We start from the raw sequence: 19392 nt of genomic DNA on the forward strand, positions 1-19392 counted from the left end.
TAAATAGTAATAAGTTATAATTTATTCCTAGACATACACAGAAAGAAGATATATATGTACTGAGTGGACTGCACCGTTACTGCAGGCTGGTGGAAGACACTGGAATGGTGTACAGAGGTTTGTAATTCACATGTCAATACATAGTACATTATAGGCCCTGCGGGGCAGTTATGTCTATTAGACATAAGACCCGGAGAACAGCAAAGTGCTGAAGGATCCACTGGCTGAAGAATTGATAGCACCATAAACCAACCAGAGGGATTCTTTAGTATGTGTATATAGCGGTCCCAGAGTGCTGAATTTAACAATCGGCTGACTGGCTGATCCAATGGTGCAGACTCTGAATGACACAAGCACTCGGCTCCTATGGCAGCTTTTCAGTGACTAGCAGCATACCACTGTTGGTGCACCATGTAAAATCAAGTGAATAGGCATTTCTGCTGTGTTCTTACAATGTAGGACAGTGATTGTTGCATGCATCCAGATTACTAGTAACATGGGCACATCTGATAGCGGGGTTCCCATCGAGTGGAGCGGATAGACTGTAGAACAAACTCCTTCACGCTGCTCATCATTTGAGGTCTGCCAAGTACCAGAAAATGTAAAATTATTCAGAGCATTCTGCTGCACCAGGACTAGCGCCACATCCAATAGACCCCTCCCCATCATTGTCCTGCACTTGAGGCTGTTCCTGTTCTCCTCTGGATTTGGAAGAGTTGAATGCTGTTCCCTGTCAGCTCTACCGGGTTGATAGCTGATTGTTGATGAGTCCACTGAATTGTTCAAATTTCTCTTCTGTCTCTGTGCTGTATGAGCCACCTAGAAGGAAAAATAGAATATCCATATAGTAAATCACCAGTACCCAATCTAATCCTAGGGGGGCTTGTATCATGTGCTTTATAAGGTCCATAGTCATGTCTATATATATATATATATATATATATATATATATATATACATATATGACGTATAGTAAAGCATATGTTAGATTACTGGATGCTAGCAACTCTCTGAATAATGTTTACTGGGTGACTTCTCACTGCACAACCCAATGACAACTACTTGCCAAATTGCAACCTATGGAAAGGCTTGAACTAAACCTGTATATACTTCTCAGCAACGCCCCCATAAATATTGTATAAGCTATGGTATAGGTGCATGAATATGTGCATGCTGGGCCGCCTTAAAGGGGGTAATTCTGTACCTGGCCCAACTTGACTTTTGCAATGTTGGAACTTTTAAACATGGAATAGGGGGGTCCAGGAAAATTACTTAGTATGGGGCCCAGAAATTTCTGAGGGTGGGCAAAAACTTTGTTACAGAATAAAAGAATTGTCATTTGCATTACCCAGCATTATTTTGGAATGATTGCAACCTCCTAGGTTTTTAACAGCATGCTGCTGGTCTGAGTTAATGTTGCTTCAAATCTGAAGTTCCTTAGTACAATTGAAATGACCTTGGTCCTTCATATCTGTGTGTAATAGAAGGTTGATGCAAATGTAACTAGAGCTCATACCTACAGGCATGTGAAGAAGCAGAGCATTACTATTATTAAACAGGATTTATATAGCGCCAACATATTGCGCAACACTGTACATTAAATAGGGGTTGCAAATGACAGATACAGACAGTAACACAAGAGAAGGAGAGGACCCTGTCCCGAAGAGCTTACAATCTAGGAAAAGAATCTACTCCAAAACAAATCACTGCAATTCCTAGAAAGTCCCACAAATCACTCCAATTTCAGAAGTCCCACAAAACACATTGCATTTGGCTCACTACTGAGTTTGATTCCAATATCAGATATTGCATTCATAAATGCCCCTCAGCCAATGCCGTACCATAAATGACTTTGCACCCTGACACTGTAGCTCTGCCCCAACTCACCTATATGACAGTTGTACATCCATATACGATGACCATCATATCGACATCGACACTTCATGATGTTGTTGGTGTAGTCTGACTCTGCCACTTCTTGATTGGGATTAATAATTACCTGTAGGACACAAACAGAATACAGAAGGTAAAATATTGTACAATGCAGCAGCTGTTCAGACCAACAGAGGGCGTTTTTTTCCAGCTATAGATAAAATGACTGTTTTCCATAAATGTCCCATCTGATTCATTGCCCCTTGCTGCTACTTTATTACAGCTTGTCATTTTGTTAGGTCTAATATGAGAAAACAATTAGGAAAGTTCCAAGAAGTCTTCGAGATGAGTAATGTTTTTCCGAACTTCAGATTGACACACAGCTGTGTCTCTTGATTTGCATCCAAGATTTTATTGAGGTAAGTCAAATATGACTTGTAATGCTAGCATTCTACCTATTGTCACATGGAAGGAATGGAGAGAATGAAAGGAGGAGAAGTGGGGATGGGAAAACATGGAAAGTGGGTTAAAATATCTGGCACAGGGCTTTTAAAGAAAACGAAGGGTCGTCAAGTGTCACAATAGGCAAAGGATGATGAAAAGAATGGATATCACTCGGCAAGGTGGGGCGAATCTTTCAGGGCCCAATTACATATTACGGTGCCTTTAATTTTAAATAGCACCTCTACACAGGCAATGCACAGTAGTAGGAAAGGTATTGTACTTGCACATTGGGGGTGCATTGGCAGCCAGTTCATTTTAAATGGTCTGCCATAAAGTGGAACTAAAACCACACTTTGCAAATTTGTGATTCATACGGGTGATTATAGCAGAAAGGGGCAGAGGATGTCCCTTCTGCCATAGCTGCCTGATCTCTGGCCAGCTCAAATTTTTGCCTGGAAAGCCTGGCATTCTTGGCTTTCCTTGTGCAGGCTGTGCAGGCGTCAAATCATCTCGGCCCACCCAAACAAGATGACCTAAGATTGTAAGGAGGAAGAAGAAAAGAAAAATGGCAGCGTCGTTCGATGGAATGGGGCTAGGTGGTGAGTAGCGCAGTATTTATTCCACTTTAAGAATGATGGTAATGCAGTGACAATGCAACTGATTTACCATTTGCAATTTCAGCACTGATACCACTTCTCTCAGGTCTAACACTGATTTAAATATATCAGTTTGTTTCCCAATTAAGAAAAACACAGTTTGCAGTGATAGCTTAGCTTTTGCTTCCACGGCTTCTCTAGAACTATTCAGATTCACAAGTATGATGATGGAATATTCCACCACTGGACTGAGTTATAATGCTCTGCAGAGTCCCTGTTATCTTATTTTTACATTTGTAAGCTCAGCCTTTCCTTTTGTGGGTACAACCATCCATGTGCAGAATGTTTGTGTAGACAAAGTGTCTGGCTGAGCTTGAAAACATTGTGCTGATAAAACGGAGGATTCAGAAATTATTTATTTTAAAATATTTGGAGTCTTCACAGCAGTGGGTTGGGGCAGTGATCTGAATACGTTTACCTGATGGGGCTGATGCCAATAATACATTTCGGGGTAGATGTGACATCAAATTTTAGGCTCTGAAACCGTCAGCCTTGTTTTACCACTTGGTGAATCACTGACCCACAAAGTACTGAATCCAGAACCGGTATACATAACCCATGAGCATGTGCAACCTGCTTGGAAATGGCAACATTTTGATAAGCAAGTCATATTTCAGCAGTCCAGGGTGAGAATACAACTAAATCACAGCACCCACAGCTGTCCCTGAGAAGTAAGCCTACACTAGTTAAACAATTGCAAAATGGATGTATAGAATATTACAAATATCTAAATCTGACCGACTCCTTTTACAATTTGCTCCAGAAAGAGGAGCATTGTAGATGGTAAAATAGATAAAATGTGCCAGGATTTATGTATCTCACCTGGAAGAAATAATCTCCTGGGGCCACGTCAGTGATATCGATCCATTGGCAGTCAATATCGTGTCTGTAGATGTCCCAGCAGCCAACGCTGATTCCTTGTTCACCAAAGTTAGCGCAAACATACTGCTTCTGCCCATCTGTGCAATAATAAGGAGAGATTTAGAAATTGATGGTGGAGAAATGACAAATATAAGAACAGGAGAGAAGATTAGAAAAGACAGGACTTGTCTCCGTGCACTTACCTGTCTCACACTCTGAGTCCTCCAGACAAAAACTGGCTTTGTGGCCCTCAGCAATCTTGGTCCCATTCAAACTCAGCAAGTCGTAATGAGTGAAGACCTCCATGCTGTGATAATGGCTGCAGAGAATAAAAGAAAACACTTATTATACACTAAACTACAAAAAGATATGCGTTCCATAACAGTTTTTATATATAACACCACAACTGGGGCAATCCAAGCCAAGAGATGTACCCTTCACCAGGAGTCAATGTCGTCCTCCCCCAAGCCTGGTGGCTGCAAAGATTTCGGCATGGATGACCTATTCTCTGAGGCCCTGAAGGAAAAGCCACCAACCTGGAAACAGATTCTTTGTTAAGGTCTGTGGAGGAAACCTGCACAGGCTGAGCCCTTAGGGCTAAGACAACATTGCAACCATCCAGCTCTCTATTAACATCCCTTACTGGCACTGAGCTAGTTTCACAGGACCATAGAATGGCTGATGTCAATGTTTATCAGGGTCAGGGCCCAGAAATGTAAAACTGAACCACAGACCGCTACAAAGGCTTTTCTTATAAATAAATATAAATGTATAGTTGGAAACCTTTAATGTTGATAGGAGGAATGCCTTGAAGGAATCAAGAACATAAAGTTGATGAACATGAATGTGTGTGGTCTACAAAGGAACAACAGTTGCAATGGTGACTGGGTCCATGTTCTTGGGGAGCCTATGGGGTCTCCATTAGTTTGGAAAGGGTTGATTGGGATAAGGTCTTTGGCCTATGCTCAGCTCAGGCCCAGTGGCACCAGTAAGTTTCCGTCACTGGAAATGATGGCCTTTCATGATCTGTTCCAGTGGCAGTAAAATGAACAAATTCTGCAAGCAAAGCAATAATCAGATGCATGGAGACAGAAGGGTGTAAGACAAGAAGGAGGCACCATACAGCACGCCACGTCCTCCTCCATGGTATATAAAAGCAATGAGTGACTTTGCCTCCTCCTCCAAAGGATAAAACTACAAAGAGTGACTTTGCTTCCTCCTTTATAGGATAAAGAAGCAATGAATAATTTTGCTTCCTTCTCCATAGGATATGAAAGCAATCAATTAGTGATCCACCACAATGGATCCTTGATGATGTTGGGGGGCTGCTGTACCCATGCTAGATGTTCCTTGAGACGATCACGAATTTTTTGTCCCTAGCAGCAATCATCTAGCATGTTGTTAGTGTTTATTATTATTATTATTATTATTACTAAAGAGTATTTATATAGCGCAGACATATTACGCAGCGCTGTACAAAGTCCATAGTCATGTGACTAGCTGTCACTCAAAGGAGCTCACACTCTAGTGTCCCTACCATAGTCATATGTCATTATCACAGTCTAAGGACAATTTGACGGGAAGCCAATTAACCTAACTGCATGTTTTTGGAATGTGGGAGGAAACTGAAATACCCAGAGGAAACCCAAAAAACATGGGGAGAATCTGCAAACTCCATGCAGATAGAGTCCTGGCCGAGATTCCAACCTGGGACCCAGCGCTGCAAAGGCCGGAGTGCTAACCACATGCTGTTATCTGTAAGTTGCAATGGTAATTTTCCACATGTACACTGAAATCTGTATGGTACATTGTCTGCTTGTTAAGAGCCTATTTATTTGTCAGTATACCTTGAAAATGATCATTCCAGTCATCCTGTGAGCTATTTCCATCTGAAATAACTTAACTGAGAACAAAACACATCAGGATCCCATAAAAACTGGATCGTTCTTGTAGAAAATATGTGAAAACATTAACAAAAAGCAATCTTGTGCAGTAATGTATTGCATGTGGGAAATCAGTGTTGCATGTAACATATAAGCAGCACGCACCCTTGGAAGCTTCATATAAAGGTCCCCCCACCCCAATGCCTCCATTTGCCAAGTTCTGTATCTGCTGGGAAATGTCCTGACTGCAGAGGAATCGGGTTTTGATATCCTGCTGAGTGTTTGTGATATCAGTTACCTTCTATATTATGCAATTCTTCAAAGGATCAATATACCCAAATGTAATAAAGAGGTTTCATGGTAAATGCTTAGAGGTAAATCTTAAAAGGGGCATGTTGTATCTCAGGAACTTTTGATGTAAAATCTTGTGATTTTAGGCCTGGATTTCTCCTACAACGACTCCAAAAAAGTTAATTCCCTTTGGGATATATATATATATATATACACTATGAAGAAGACACTGGAACACCGATTCAAGCTGGGAAGACCCTTCAAGGTGAGTGACAACAAATAGTTGGTAGAAACCAAGGTTGACCATGTCACCAGGAGATGGGCAGATGGCTGATGTCTCCCCCTCCTATTGTGTGAAACTTCCCCCACCTCCTAGATTGTAAGCTCTTCAGGGAAGGGTCCTCTCCTCTTCCTGTGTCATTGTCTGTATGTGTCTGTCGTTTGTAACCCCTATTTATTGTACAGCGCTGCGTAATGTTGGTGCTAAATAGATACTGTTTATTAATAACAATAATATTATTAATCCCCAAAGACTCTCCCTATATCTGAAGTATTATTTTATGATAGATTGAACCTTTAACTAATAGTGATGTAATTGTTATCTAATACACCTATTAATGTTAAAGTTCACCTGCCATGTACATGATGTCATGGTGTATGTCCCAAAGAGGTGGGAAATGCAATGAACAACAATCCATATAAAGTATAAATGATCATCTCAATGCCTGATGCGTTTCGTTATTTTTGCTTCTTCAGGGAGAGTCAAATAAAACTACTTCCTGAGGTAGCCGATTCCACATTGTCACAGACCTTACAGTGAAGAATCCCTTCCTTATCCGGAGCTTAAACTTCTTTTCCTCCAGATGCAAAGAGCGCCCCCTTGTGCTTTGTAATGACATTGAATAATTGGGAAGAGAGTTCTCCATATGGACCATTTATATATTTATACAAGGTAATCATATCCCCCCTTATACGTCTCTTCTCAAGGGAGAATAGATTCAGTTCAGCTAATCTCTCCTCATAGCTGAGCTCCTCCATTCCTTTTATTAGTTTAGTTGCCCTTCTCTGCACTCTGTCCAATTCCACAATGTCCTTTATGTGGTGCCCAAAACTGGACTGCATATTCCAGATGAGGTCTGACTAATACTTTGAGGCAATGTACATCATCATTCTGAAATTCCCCTACTCTCCCATCAGCTCTCTTCGGAGTACCAAGTCATGCTCATAGAATACAGTTGGTGGGGCATTATCTCATTTATTCCTCTGATATTTTCATTCTCCATTTTCCATGTCACAGGGAGGAACGTCCCTCCGGCAATATACTGTGATCAATCCCCACAGGCCTTGCAGCAAACCACACAGAACAGCATGAAATTGTTCTGGCCTTGTTGGCTGGATTGGAAAGCTTGATCATTTTTGCTTGGCTTCAGTTCCCACACTGAAGTAGAACTTTGCTCGATAATAAGTCACAGATAGAAGAGAGCGGCAGATGCTTCTTACAATATGGAAAAGATGAAGCCACGTAAACAAAAAGCAGAGGTCATGCTTTTATATATATAAGTTGTTTTTCCCAGATGCGGATGTGTGTTACTAATCAGTATTATCTGCAGGGTCTTAATATTACCCACAGACTGCAAGCAACCGGTACTAAACCTTGGTGGGAAGTCCAGCTTCCGCCATCTTGTTTTCAAACTATACAAAGCTGTCCAAGCTGCCTCTAAGAAGCTAATTTACTGCAGGTTTATGTGGAATAATATTATGAAAAGTGGATTGGAGTGATGAAACAGGAAAATAGACAGCTCTGCACTAACATGCAGGAAAACCATACACGAGGCTTAGCTATGGAGAGGAATAATAAGAAAATCTGTAACTTGGCAGGATGATAAATCTTTCCAATTTCCAATGATTTATTCTAATTGAATAAATCAATAAAGAAGAAGGAACTGCTTCAGCTGATGAGCTGTATTGTTCCAATCACCAAATGATCTCTTGAACTCAATGGACCTGTTTTATTAAACTTCTGCAAAACCGGAGAAAATAGACTATCATTGGAGCAAACCTAGAATGGATCTGGTCCAGGATTTTAAACATTTGCCAACTAAAAGCAAATCATTTTTAAGAAATCCATTCCAGGTTTGTTTGTTCTGGATAGCGAACCTGCACTGTAGGCCACCACAGGACAAAGCGCCCTGTTTATTTTCATCATTTTCGTCACTTGCAGCATAAGGGAATATTGGGCAAATAGCTTTCGGACCTCTGTTCTGCTGCCTGCGGCATCCCCGGCTTTCCTTTGGCTGTGAATGTTCCCTCTGCATCCCCTGCCCTGGGACTGGGTGCAACTGAAGAGGCTTTAGAGTTGTGCAAAGACTAATAAGCAGAGTAGTTCCTAATCTCAGTCCTGCTCTGCTATTGGCTGCTAAGGCTTTTTAGCTCCAAATGATCTGTGCCTGTTCTAGCATTAGCTGAGCTGATCTGCTTTGAGTTTTGTTTGATATTGCTGCTGACCTTGGCTGTTCCTGACCTTTTGTCTGTACACTGCCTGGACCGGCCTTTGCCTGTGACACGACTCTGTGCTTCTCCTTTGCTACCTTGTCTGCTGGACTGATTGCACGTGCTCAATGTTTTTTGTAAGAACCTTGAGCTACTTTATCTGTGGGTTCCTAGTCCTCTGCAAGCCCTTCCCCAAATGCCATCCTTTGCGCACTCCTGGGGGCAACCGTGTGCTGGGAAACACTACCAGTCTCATGAGGTGTTGGATTGGGGGGACTGGTGTCTGGTGAGTACTGGTGCTAGACCATGGCCTTACAGACAGTTCATTTACTCCAGTCTTAGAGAACTTTAATACATCAGGTTCAATGCATGCATTCAATTTATGCAATCCCCAATATATAATGAGTATTCCAGTCCTACAATGCATAATAACTATTAGGCATTTATTTGTGTGTTCAGGTCCAAGCATTGCCTTAGCCTTTATGACTTCCTATTTACCATTAAGGCATGAAAGTCCTTTAATAAAATTTAAAAAATTTCAGCCTCCATTGCGTAGATTATAATAAAAAAAATAGATGCCTCCTCAATAGGCAGATAGTTAAGGTTCCAATACCCATAAAGACTGAAATATCAGGTAAGCTGTTGTTGGTGGAGCATGCTGGGATAATTTATCCTTTATCCGTTGTAAATGCTTAATGATTTGACTCCATTATGAAAATGCCAAACATTTTAACCAACTTCAAAAGAAAAATAATTACAGCCATTGAATAGCTAAATTACATGTAATAGCTATAAATTCTTCAGAAAACTCAAATGTCTGTAGCCAGAGGACAGGGAGTGCACTACTTATATCTTGCATTAAATGTGCAGCTCCACAACCAACACACAGCAATACACAGGAATGGGGGACTGCCTGCTATCACTACATATCTACACCCACACTATATACAAGCAAGCTGCAACAAGTGAAAGGTATTGGAATCCAAAACTGATGCAGAGGACTCTACACATAATCTGCACGTGAAAAAACAAAACGCAGCCAGGTTATGCAGGGTTATAGAGAGCAAGTTTAGGTAACGTTCGTGTTTTTGGAGAAGACTTTATTAATTCTTGCCCTTCCTCCTGATAAGATTATCAACTGCTGCTAGATACCTTCCAGCACTGACACCTGCACAGACTGTAGCTCTGCATGATCCCCAGCTGAACCCATTCCCCCACCACCCAATATACTATATGAGTCATCCCACCTATCTACCCCACCACGCTCTCCACACAGCACAGACCCCACCCATTGGTTCCCATGGGCCAAGGCTTCACCTTGACTTAACCATAGCTATGAGACCACCCCACCCTGTTCCCGGTCCAAATGCCAAGAAACAGGCACGTCTTTCTTCCACTCTGCATTCCTCGACTCCAGCCTGGCACACTGTCCCTGGCATGTGTGATTAAGAGGTGCGGTGTACTCTGCCTCTCAGACTCTTTGCTATATTTATTGCTTGTTTGCACTTCCATGTGTTTGTTAGTTCTACTTTTAGACTAGAAAATCTAAATGTGATCAGTAAATACCATTAATAGTGAGGTGCTGCTGGGTTCATGGGAGCAGGAAGGAAGAAGGGAGAGATGCCAGGGAGAGTTTTATCCCCAGGCTAGGAGGTAATGGGAGTACATTTTAAAGTATAACATCATCTTCTAAGCATTAATCATTCAGAGTAAAACAGCAAAATAATCAACTGTAAATGGCATTTAGTAATTTTTTGATTGTGTTATGCTTACATGAGCATTGGAGGGCTTCATAGTGCTCAACAGGGAATAGTCAGACAGTGCTAAAGACGAGAAAGTCTAAAAGATATATGGAATGCAATGTCTATGGATCTCCTAGAACAGTAACCGAATACCAAATGTCTCCTTCTTTACCCTTTCTATTAATATTGTAACATATTTCTTTTATCAGACCGCTGGCCAGTGCTCCTGCCTAAAGCTGGCTGCATTAGCTGTCACATCCATTGTCTGTAATGTTAATCCCTAAGGTCTCTTTTGCTCCCTTATGGCCTATTTATTATACAATTTGGCGTATTTTCTTGGTTCAATACCAAATATAGCAGAGTTCAACCAGAGTTGTCCTGTGCACACTTCCTTTTTAATAGGAAAGAGTCGTATCGAATATTTTTGGGTCAATTTGTCAAAAAGTAAAAGTTTAAAGATAAGTCAAATGTTGTCGATGGTCATATTCAACAAGCGATACATGCACCCTTCGTTATTATATTTTAAGATTTAAATACATAGGCTGACACCAATCTGTCCACAAAAATACTGTCAACCCACAACAACACAAATTGCTGCATTTCTGATACATCAACAGGGATTCTCCTGTACCTAGAGGTGTTAGGAGAGGCTTATCTGGCCAGTAATCGAACTCTATGCGCCATAGCAGTATCGCTCCCTATTTATTCTATCCAGAGATGTCATTTGCAGCAGCAAGAAGATCAAGGAAATAACAGCATCCCCTGCTTCTCCATAGCCGTGCAGCTTGAGATGTATCTTCTCAGCATCCCCAGCACATACTCTGAGGCTGTGCACAGCTGGAGGGGATTTAGGAACAGATTAGTCCCTGGCATCATCCTCCCCTGCAATTGGCTGCTGGGGCTGTATAGCCTCTCTGCTCCCTGTGCCCAGTGGCCTGTTGTATTGTTAAGCTGGGCTGACCTGCTGCTGTTGTGTTATTTGTTGGATTTACTGTTACTGATTCTTCCTGTTTCTAAAGCTGTGATTGTATGTTGCCTGGACCGACCTGGTCTGGCTCTGTATTCTGGATTTGCCTTTGCTGGAATCTTGGTATTGCATTATCTGTGGGCTCCGGGTCCTCTGTCAGCCCTCCCCAGATGTCCCCCCTGGCACACAGAAGTCCTGGTGGCTTTAGTCATGGCACAACTTCCCTAGCCGGTTCTGGTGCTGAACCGGGGACTTACAGAGGGTATTGCAGAGATGTCTGGTATATGTTTTTATCAAGACGGGATGTTAATATAAAGTAAGAAACTTTAGCTGATCTTAGTATAATGAAGAGGATCCAATATGTGCGCAGAGGGCTAGATCAGAAATACATTTCCATGCCCAGAGCATATGCTAAAGATAAAAGTGTCTGCGCCCCCCTCAATCATCTGGCCCGGGGAACTCTTTTTAGAAAATACTCTGATGTATAATTGCTCATTTCTCACGATAATTGTGGAGAAGTGTCTGGCTTCATGTAAGCGGATGCCTGACTTGTGCCAAGGCATGCAAAAGGTAATGGTGCGAAGCTGTAAACATCCTCTTATAGTCACCTGAGCTAACTAACCCTTCGCCAAGTTCTTAACCATTTCTGTAAAACAACTGAAGAAATGATAACAAACAACATGTATGAAATCACTGAAACACAACAAACCCAGGGCATATTTGTGGCACCACCTGTGGTCACATGACTCGGAAACTACCCAAACACTGCAAACCCATGGAAGCTCCAATATAAACTCTACAAGGTTTAGGTCCATCTTTAGATGCCTAATTTTTGTTTTAGGAGCAGCACACAAGACAGGTTAGTGGTGCCTAGGTTGGTTCCCAACCATTCACCATTTTTACACCCATATTTTTCACCGGTGCCTTTTCTGGGAATGGAAACCACAGATCCAGCAATGCTCAGTCTGTGCCCACTGCCATCTGATTCCTTCATCATAACCTCAAGCTTCCTTAATTGGACAGCCATTGGGAAATAGAAACGGCAACAAGGCAGCAAAATGGGCGACCGAAGATAGACCCTTCCACTGCCTTGGAGAATAAAGACTCAAAGTCACCTGGCCACAGAATTAGGTATAGAGGCTTTTAAATTGGGATATTTTTAAATCAACATGGCGGTTCATTGGGGTCATGATGGCAAAGGGTTTTTAAAGATGATATCAGACGGAATTCTGAACCAGCTGATGAGCTCGTGCTTACAAAGCTCTTTATGTATCACTCCAGATATGACCGATCCTTATATATATGGCCACCAAGTGACCAGAAATTGTGATTCGTAAGGTTCTTATGCCCCAGGAAGTCCCCATATTACCACAGTGGACCAGTATAATGGTGGCTTTGGGTAACGACTTACCGATGGCATTCATGCCATACCCAGGCATGGCGTCCGGTCTTTGGTCGGAAGTCAGCATGTCCAGTGTTGTGTATTTGGGAGCTGAACCGTAGAAGACGGCGGAAGCCGGTGGTAAAACTGGCACGATCGGCTGAAGAGGAGAGGCAGCGCTCTTCATGGGCACACTGAAGCATGAACATGGGTCTGTCCTCCAGGTATGTGGTCTGCTCCACCAGAGGGGCATTAAGGACAAGGTCAGGGGCAGCTGCCAAGGAGAAAGAGAGAGTCAGGCGCACATTGACGGGTAATACGAAGAGTCATTGTGACATATAACACACAGATGCCATTTTGGCTGTAGGTAGAAGTGAAGCTTTTTATATTTTAATGGAAAGGAAGGAGTAATTATTATTAATTGGGGTAAGAAAGACTCACTTTCTACACAAGACACGCCGGCAGCAAATCTTCCGCCTCCCTTGGGACAGTTGATAAGGGGTCCATCGTGTTTGCAGTGTGACAGTGACATCTCTGTGCCAGAGCACTTCACTCCACTTAAAATGACATCATCGGCGGTGACATCACCTTGCCAGTACCAGGTTTCCTGTGGATGGAATACAGATGTGAATGGCTGTGCCAATGGTATCGATACAGCTGGGTCAACGCTGACTATCCAGGATATGCTGAGCCTTGGCCTAAAGCACCTCAAACCAAAAACTGAGCATAATGGCCTTTACTTTTATTGGATTAGATCTCAACTCACAGGCTGTGTCTTCTAGGTCACTTTAGGCCATGTTTTTATTAACTCACATTGTGATTCATTCAATTAAATTGAATGTTTTATCCCTCTGTGCAAACTGAAAAAGGTAAATTTGCCTAAAAATATTTAAAAGGAAAGTAGATGGGGCCAATGTACAGATAATATGGTGGGTGTCATTCACAATTCATGCACTAGGGGTGGCTGCGTTCATTTTTAATTAAATAATTACACTTGCATTGATTGTGAATGAAAATCAACACAGCACCATATAGTGGACAAATTTGGAATGACACCTACTAATAAATAAACATATCGGAGCTTTTGCCACTATGTATCTATCATCTTTCAAATTAATAAGGTAAGATTGCCTATCTCAGATTGCACATATTGATAAAATAAACACTCTCATTGAATGAACCACCATGCAAAATGTTTATAAAAAATGGCTAACAATAGGCTACAGGAGTTCATAAACATTGGATGAAAATACTGTTATACAATTTATAAGAAAAAAGCCAAAGAAAAAATGGCAATTGTATGGCGGCAAATTATGTCACCCGTATAGTGTACAGATTTGTTTTAACAAGCATCAAGTAATCTCAGCAGCTATTTTAATTGGATACAGCTTTACTTCTGTGTTTCTGAAAGAGCTACCGGCCATGATAATTAATCAGAATGTTACTTTTATTATCAAAGCTTCCTGCAAATACGGATTCAATTTGGCTGATTGGCAACAAAAGAGCATTCTTTTTTGAAGTTTTGGTAAAATGAAACCTGTTGTACCACGGCAGCCAATCAGATTTCAGCCTTTTATTAGTTTAATGTTTTTGGCCAATTACAAGCCAGTCTCTGATTGGCTGAGAAGAGGGAATGCACACCCCTATTCTTTTCACTGTGGACATGAAATATATCTACAGGGTGAATGTATAAACATCCAGCACAGCCTGCGGTAACAGAAGCTTTGGATAAGATTCCGACCATTCCCATTTGACATATATTTATGAGAATCCAAGGGGTCTGATCGAGGACATTTCTTTTGTTACCCACATTACATGCTTCCTCCCCCCTCCGGGGTTTTTGGCATTGCTAATCCTACGTGTTGCACAACATTAAACGTCCTGCTTACAGCTGCCGTGCATGGAACAATGTCTGTTTTCCACACCATGGAATGGAGCCAGGGAACATTCCTGTAAAACCTCTGGAGCAAAACAAGCTATGCGGCTCTGTCACAGGCTGCAAAAATCTTACACAAACTGAACCGGCTCTCCATTATCACACGGAAGACCTATAAGTATTCACAATGGCTCCTCACCTGAAAAGCATGGCTGGCAAATCCTAGTCCCAGCTGGCGACACACAATCATGGCTTCCATGGTGCCCCAGCCCTCGCTGCACACGGTGCCCCAACGTAGGGTTCCATTACGCTCCATGAGAACTTCTACTCGTCCTTCTGTGGGGTTACGACCTCCACTCAGACGAACCTGTATGGAAACAGATCAGTAAGGAAGTGTGATGATGATGTCTCCAAGGATTGCAGATTCACCCTCTTGGATATGATATTATATTGGCTTTACACACTTTAAGGCAGCCAAAGACAGATTTTAAAGCCATGAGAAAAGATAAATAAGAAGGAAGAACCTTGACGTGTATCTGACCATGTGAGCGTTGGAAGATCTATGTCTATAGAAAGACAAAGAGGTCATTGTGTGGCCTGCAGCAGAAGAGGTTTATGGGCAGGATACCCCAACCCAACCAGGTCCCCATTACCTCTGTACCCTATAAATATCATTTTATATAATTTATTTCTACCATTCACAGAGCAGACAGCCAACTACGATTGGACCTCGCCACTGTTTGGTGACCTCAGACATCGTTGTGCTTGTACATGTTGCAAAGCTAAGCATTTGATTATCCCATCTGATCACTCATTCGGCCTGATTTATCAAAGCTCTCCAAGGCTGGAGAGGATACAATTTCATCAGTGAAGCTGCGTGATCCAGCAAACCCGGAAAGGATCTGGTCCAGGATTCAAAACATTTGCAAACAGAAAATAGCTGTGAAGAAATTTATTCAAGGATCACCCAGCTTCACTGATGAAAGTAAATCCTCTCCAGCCTTGGAGAGCTTTAATAAATCGGGGCCAATATCTCTGCGTACAACCATGTTCATCATATTGGTATACCATGGATGGAGATTTGGCAGCTATGAAAGTATAAATATTAATCTGGGTCAATACATCTCCGATCTGTCAGTGGTAATCCAACAGGACTGAGCTCTCACCTGGTTCTGGAAACCCATGGCCGGAACATTGCACCTCACGGCTGCGTCCTCCTCGTGGGTACAGCTGGGGGAATTCATGTTAAATTTGCAATCTATAAGCGACTTTTCAAAACCGGTGCACTCAATCTCACTCATGTGAATGTGGCCAATCCCTGCAGAGACACAGAGAAAGGTTATTGTGCAATACAGGTTAGAGATGTGACTAGCTGTCTATGCTGAGACTTCAGTATGTGAACAAGCTGCAAGACTTGGGGAGACACAACACATAAATGACACAACCTGACCACATACAATGAAACCATTGTCAATATGTATAAATGATAGGAATATTGAATTGTTGCAGAAGTCTTCAAAGCAAGGGACAAGCAGAAGCACCAGCCCTTCCAAGTAGCCTCTAATTCCCTGGAACTCATTGTTGGGGTACAAGAGTATCTACTTCGGTATATATATGTAGTTACATTATCAATATATGGGTTCTGATTTTATGAAAGCTATCCAGCATTGGAGAAAATCAACTATCATGGTAGAACCTAGGTGATCCAGCAAACCTGCAATGGAACTGGTCCAGGACTGAAAACATTTGCCAAAAAATACCAAGTGATTTTAAGAACTCCATTCAAAATTTACTGGATCACCCAGGTTCACTAGTCTATCTTCTTCAGTCTTGGAGAACTTTCTTTAATTAGGCCCATGGTGCCCATACGTGCAAGGCCATCAGACATTTCCGCATGCTGTGTCCATAATGGGGGCACATTTACGTTTAACTTCCTTCTTTTTTATACATAGATCCCCCTGATATCCTGCAGTTTTCACTCTGGGTTAAAATATTCCTATATCTTTGTTATCCTAAATGGATATATACATATCGACTCTGCAGCCGTTTTATTGAAATAAAATGTGATATGTTTTAACTACATTACTATACACAAAACCTCTTTATTATCTGGACATGTAATATCTATCTATCTATCTATCTATCTCTGTGTTATCAGGGGATCTATATATAAAATAGTTAATTTGCTATTTTTGTCAGCAAGAGCGAACATGACACCAGGATAATTGATTTAAACATTTTCTATACATTGGCTATTCCTAACATATATAATCTTCCCAGTTTTTAAACTTATTGTTCAATCTCCCTTCCCATTTTGTTACTAAATTCCTCCTTGTAAGCCTAATATACAATATATCCCTAGAAACCCCAAGTGACTTGTTTGTCCACAAAGCTTTGTAAACCATTAAGAGTCTCTAAAAATCCCCTGAAGAACCCACAAGGCGAAACGCGTTTGATAATTGTCCATTCCCCCTTACCATTTGTTACTAAATTCCCTCTAGTTTTAGATACACAAATGAGCATTTGGGACTTTTATTATACATAATATACCCCAGAAACCGCAAGTGACAAAGCTTTGCAGACAATGAAGACAATGGAACTCCACCTGGAGAGTCTGAGAAAAGGACTATAGTAGTCGCTAAGCTGTATTCATGGATCTGAGCTGATAGTAGAGTTCTGAAGTTAATCTCGGACCTGTGACCTATATCTGTACCCTTAGCAGACACTTCCTCAGACTTATTCCAAGAGGTCAGCAGTGACCTGATGGAAATGTCCCATCTACACGATTGTTAGGTCAAAGTGTTGTGCTCAGTTCCAAAGAGGACCATAGACTTGTAGAAAATCTTTATTTGGGTCTGGTATCCCGGAAGAACCAATCACAATAGTTACCTTGCCCCATCTGTGATCCCGATAATGCCTCCATGGCGCTGCCAAACCCAAGCTCCCTGCAGACCACACTGGCAGACACCAAGTTCCATCGATCGTCACAAATCGTTCCCCACTCGTTATTCTTCAGGACCTCAACTCGACCTTCTCCAGTTTTTGCTCCACCCCTCAGACGGACCAGTGGCTGCTGCAATGGGAAACACAATCAGTTAATGCCCAAAATCCAGACTAGGAAACCAGAGGGCATTGAGGTAAATGTGATGCTTTGCCCTGCCTTGGTACAACTCAGGTTCACTCATCATCCCCTGTATGTGAATAATTCCCCCCAACACACGCATGTATAATATCTCCCGCACCTCTTGACGAAATGCCTTCCTGAAGCCGGTATTTGGACTTGGGGCGAAGGCTCTTCCTGGGGTGCAGCTGACTACAGCAGGGCCCCCATCAGGACAGGTCATGTTTGGAAGAGTTCCACCAACACTGCAGGAAGATAAATGGGCCTCGTTTCCAGTGCAGTTAGCGGAAAGCTCCCAGTAGCTGTGCTTCCTACGAGTTGCGAACATCCTAAAAAGAAAAAAAAAAAGAGGATTTAGGGAATAGCGAGCATTGTTTGAAGGAAGAGAGACCCACAATTGCATAAGGATGCCCAGTAGGTCTCTTTATCGGTCACATAAAATATCACATGACAAGCAACGCGTTTCACAGATTATTGAGTGCTCCTTTATCATGGCTTATAAAAGCAGAGAATGTAGTACATTAATATATGATGGACCATTAGAATTGTAAAGCTCTGTGGACTGGAGAATGTCCACCCTCCATCTACGGTCTCCATTCTCTGCCCTGATAAGGGGGAACAATGAGCCCCAAAACGCATTATCTGTTTTGTGCTATATTTGGATATTACAGATAACTAATAGACCTTTTTAACAAATATGACCCTCTCACCTTTTAAACAATCTTTTTTAGATTTAAGTTGTGGACACCCCTGGCCATCAGGCCAATGAATACAGAGCTGCCTCTCCATTTTAGCTATAACGAAGCCCCGGGAAGACTGAAACGCGTTGGACATTTTCATACTGTGTGAGCAATAGAAACTTTTTTTTTCACGAAAGGCATTTTTGTATTGTAAGTCAGTGCTTGAACAATGTGCCGTGTAATCCCATATTAGCTGAAATATATTCCGTTGTTTATTTCAAGACTGAACCCCGGGCAAACAGCTAAATACATGAAGTAAATACAAGGCAGATTTGCTTGCTGAGGGATTTGTACTGAGGGAGATCTGAGCTTTTCATAGCTTTTCTACCTCATCTCTGTTTATTTTTCTCCTCTGAAGATCAGTTATACTCAAAGGCCTCCCTATGTCACAAAGCCTCCTTCCACCAGTCTGGGCTCTGCTGCAGAAGGCCAATACCAAATGAAGTATTCCAGTATATGTGCTGCTTGCAAAGATTTATTAATCACTCTGGATCAGTCATTTGTGCAGTTCAGCTTTAAAATATTCAGATTTATTTTTACAAAAAGCAAATGTGCTTTAACCAACATTGACCAATCAGTAATTCCATTCCATTGACCTCTATACTCTAAACTGATAAAAGAAGAAATCTGATTGGTTGGCATGGCATTATTCCATCTTTTGTATTATCTTACTTGTAGACCTTCTGGTTGTATTTCCTCTCTCCAGGGAACCCGAACATGCCACATATGACTCTGCTGTTCTTCTGGGTCCACTGGGTGTCGCACACCTGCTTCCAGTTGTCATTCACTTTTACTTCCACGTAGCCCTCGGTCACAGGAACGCGTTTGCGGTATGTAGCAAGGATGGGGCGGATGCGCACATCTTCCACCATGATGTTCAGCACCTGCAGGGTAGAAGTATGTTATAGGTGACTGCGGTGCTGGATGATTACAGAGAGGCTACACCATAAAACATATTTGTGTAGGAGCTGTCATGTGGGCGCCATATGCAATCAGCTCCTCTAATTATATAGAAATCATTTATTTACCGGCTGCTGCCACGACTCCTTTGATTCCCAGACTTGATCA

General features: G+C 41.9%; 1 protein-coding gene across 2 annotated transcripts in view; it reads right to left on the reverse strand.

Moving 5' to 3' along the window:
• Nucleotides 1–19392, reverse strand: part of LOXL2 (lysyl oxidase like 2) — a 46750-nt gene continuing 27358 nt past the window's right edge. For both annotated transcript variants that reach the window (XM_072402893.1, XM_072402894.1), the window contains exons 4-14: nucleotides 18997–19208; nucleotides 17706–17913; nucleotides 17353–17536; nucleotides 15630–15781; nucleotides 14663–14830; nucleotides 13029–13194; nucleotides 12618–12861; nucleotides 4037–4152; nucleotides 3795–3931; nucleotides 1888–1999; nucleotides 1–819 (exon numbers count right to left, since the gene is read on the reverse strand). In XM_072402893.1, coding sequence (XP_072258994.1) covers nucleotides 740–819; nucleotides 1888–1999; nucleotides 3795–3931; nucleotides 4037–4152; nucleotides 12618–12861; nucleotides 13029–13194; nucleotides 14663–14830; nucleotides 15630–15781; nucleotides 17353–17536; nucleotides 17706–17913; nucleotides 18997–19208 — 1779 coding nt within the window. In that variant the 3' untranslated portion in view covers nucleotides 1–739. The remainder of the gene's footprint in view (nucleotides 820–1887; nucleotides 2000–3794; nucleotides 3932–4036; nucleotides 4153–12617; nucleotides 12862–13028; nucleotides 13195–14662; nucleotides 14831–15629; nucleotides 15782–17352; nucleotides 17537–17705; nucleotides 17914–18996; nucleotides 19209–19392) is intronic.

This window comes from Pyxicephalus adspersus, chromosome 2 (genome assembly GCF_032062135.1).
Source record: "Pyxicephalus adspersus chromosome 2, UCB_Pads_2.0, whole genome shotgun sequence".
NCBI lineage: Eukaryota > Metazoa > Chordata > Amphibia > Anura > Pyxicephalidae > Pyxicephalus > Pyxicephalus adspersus.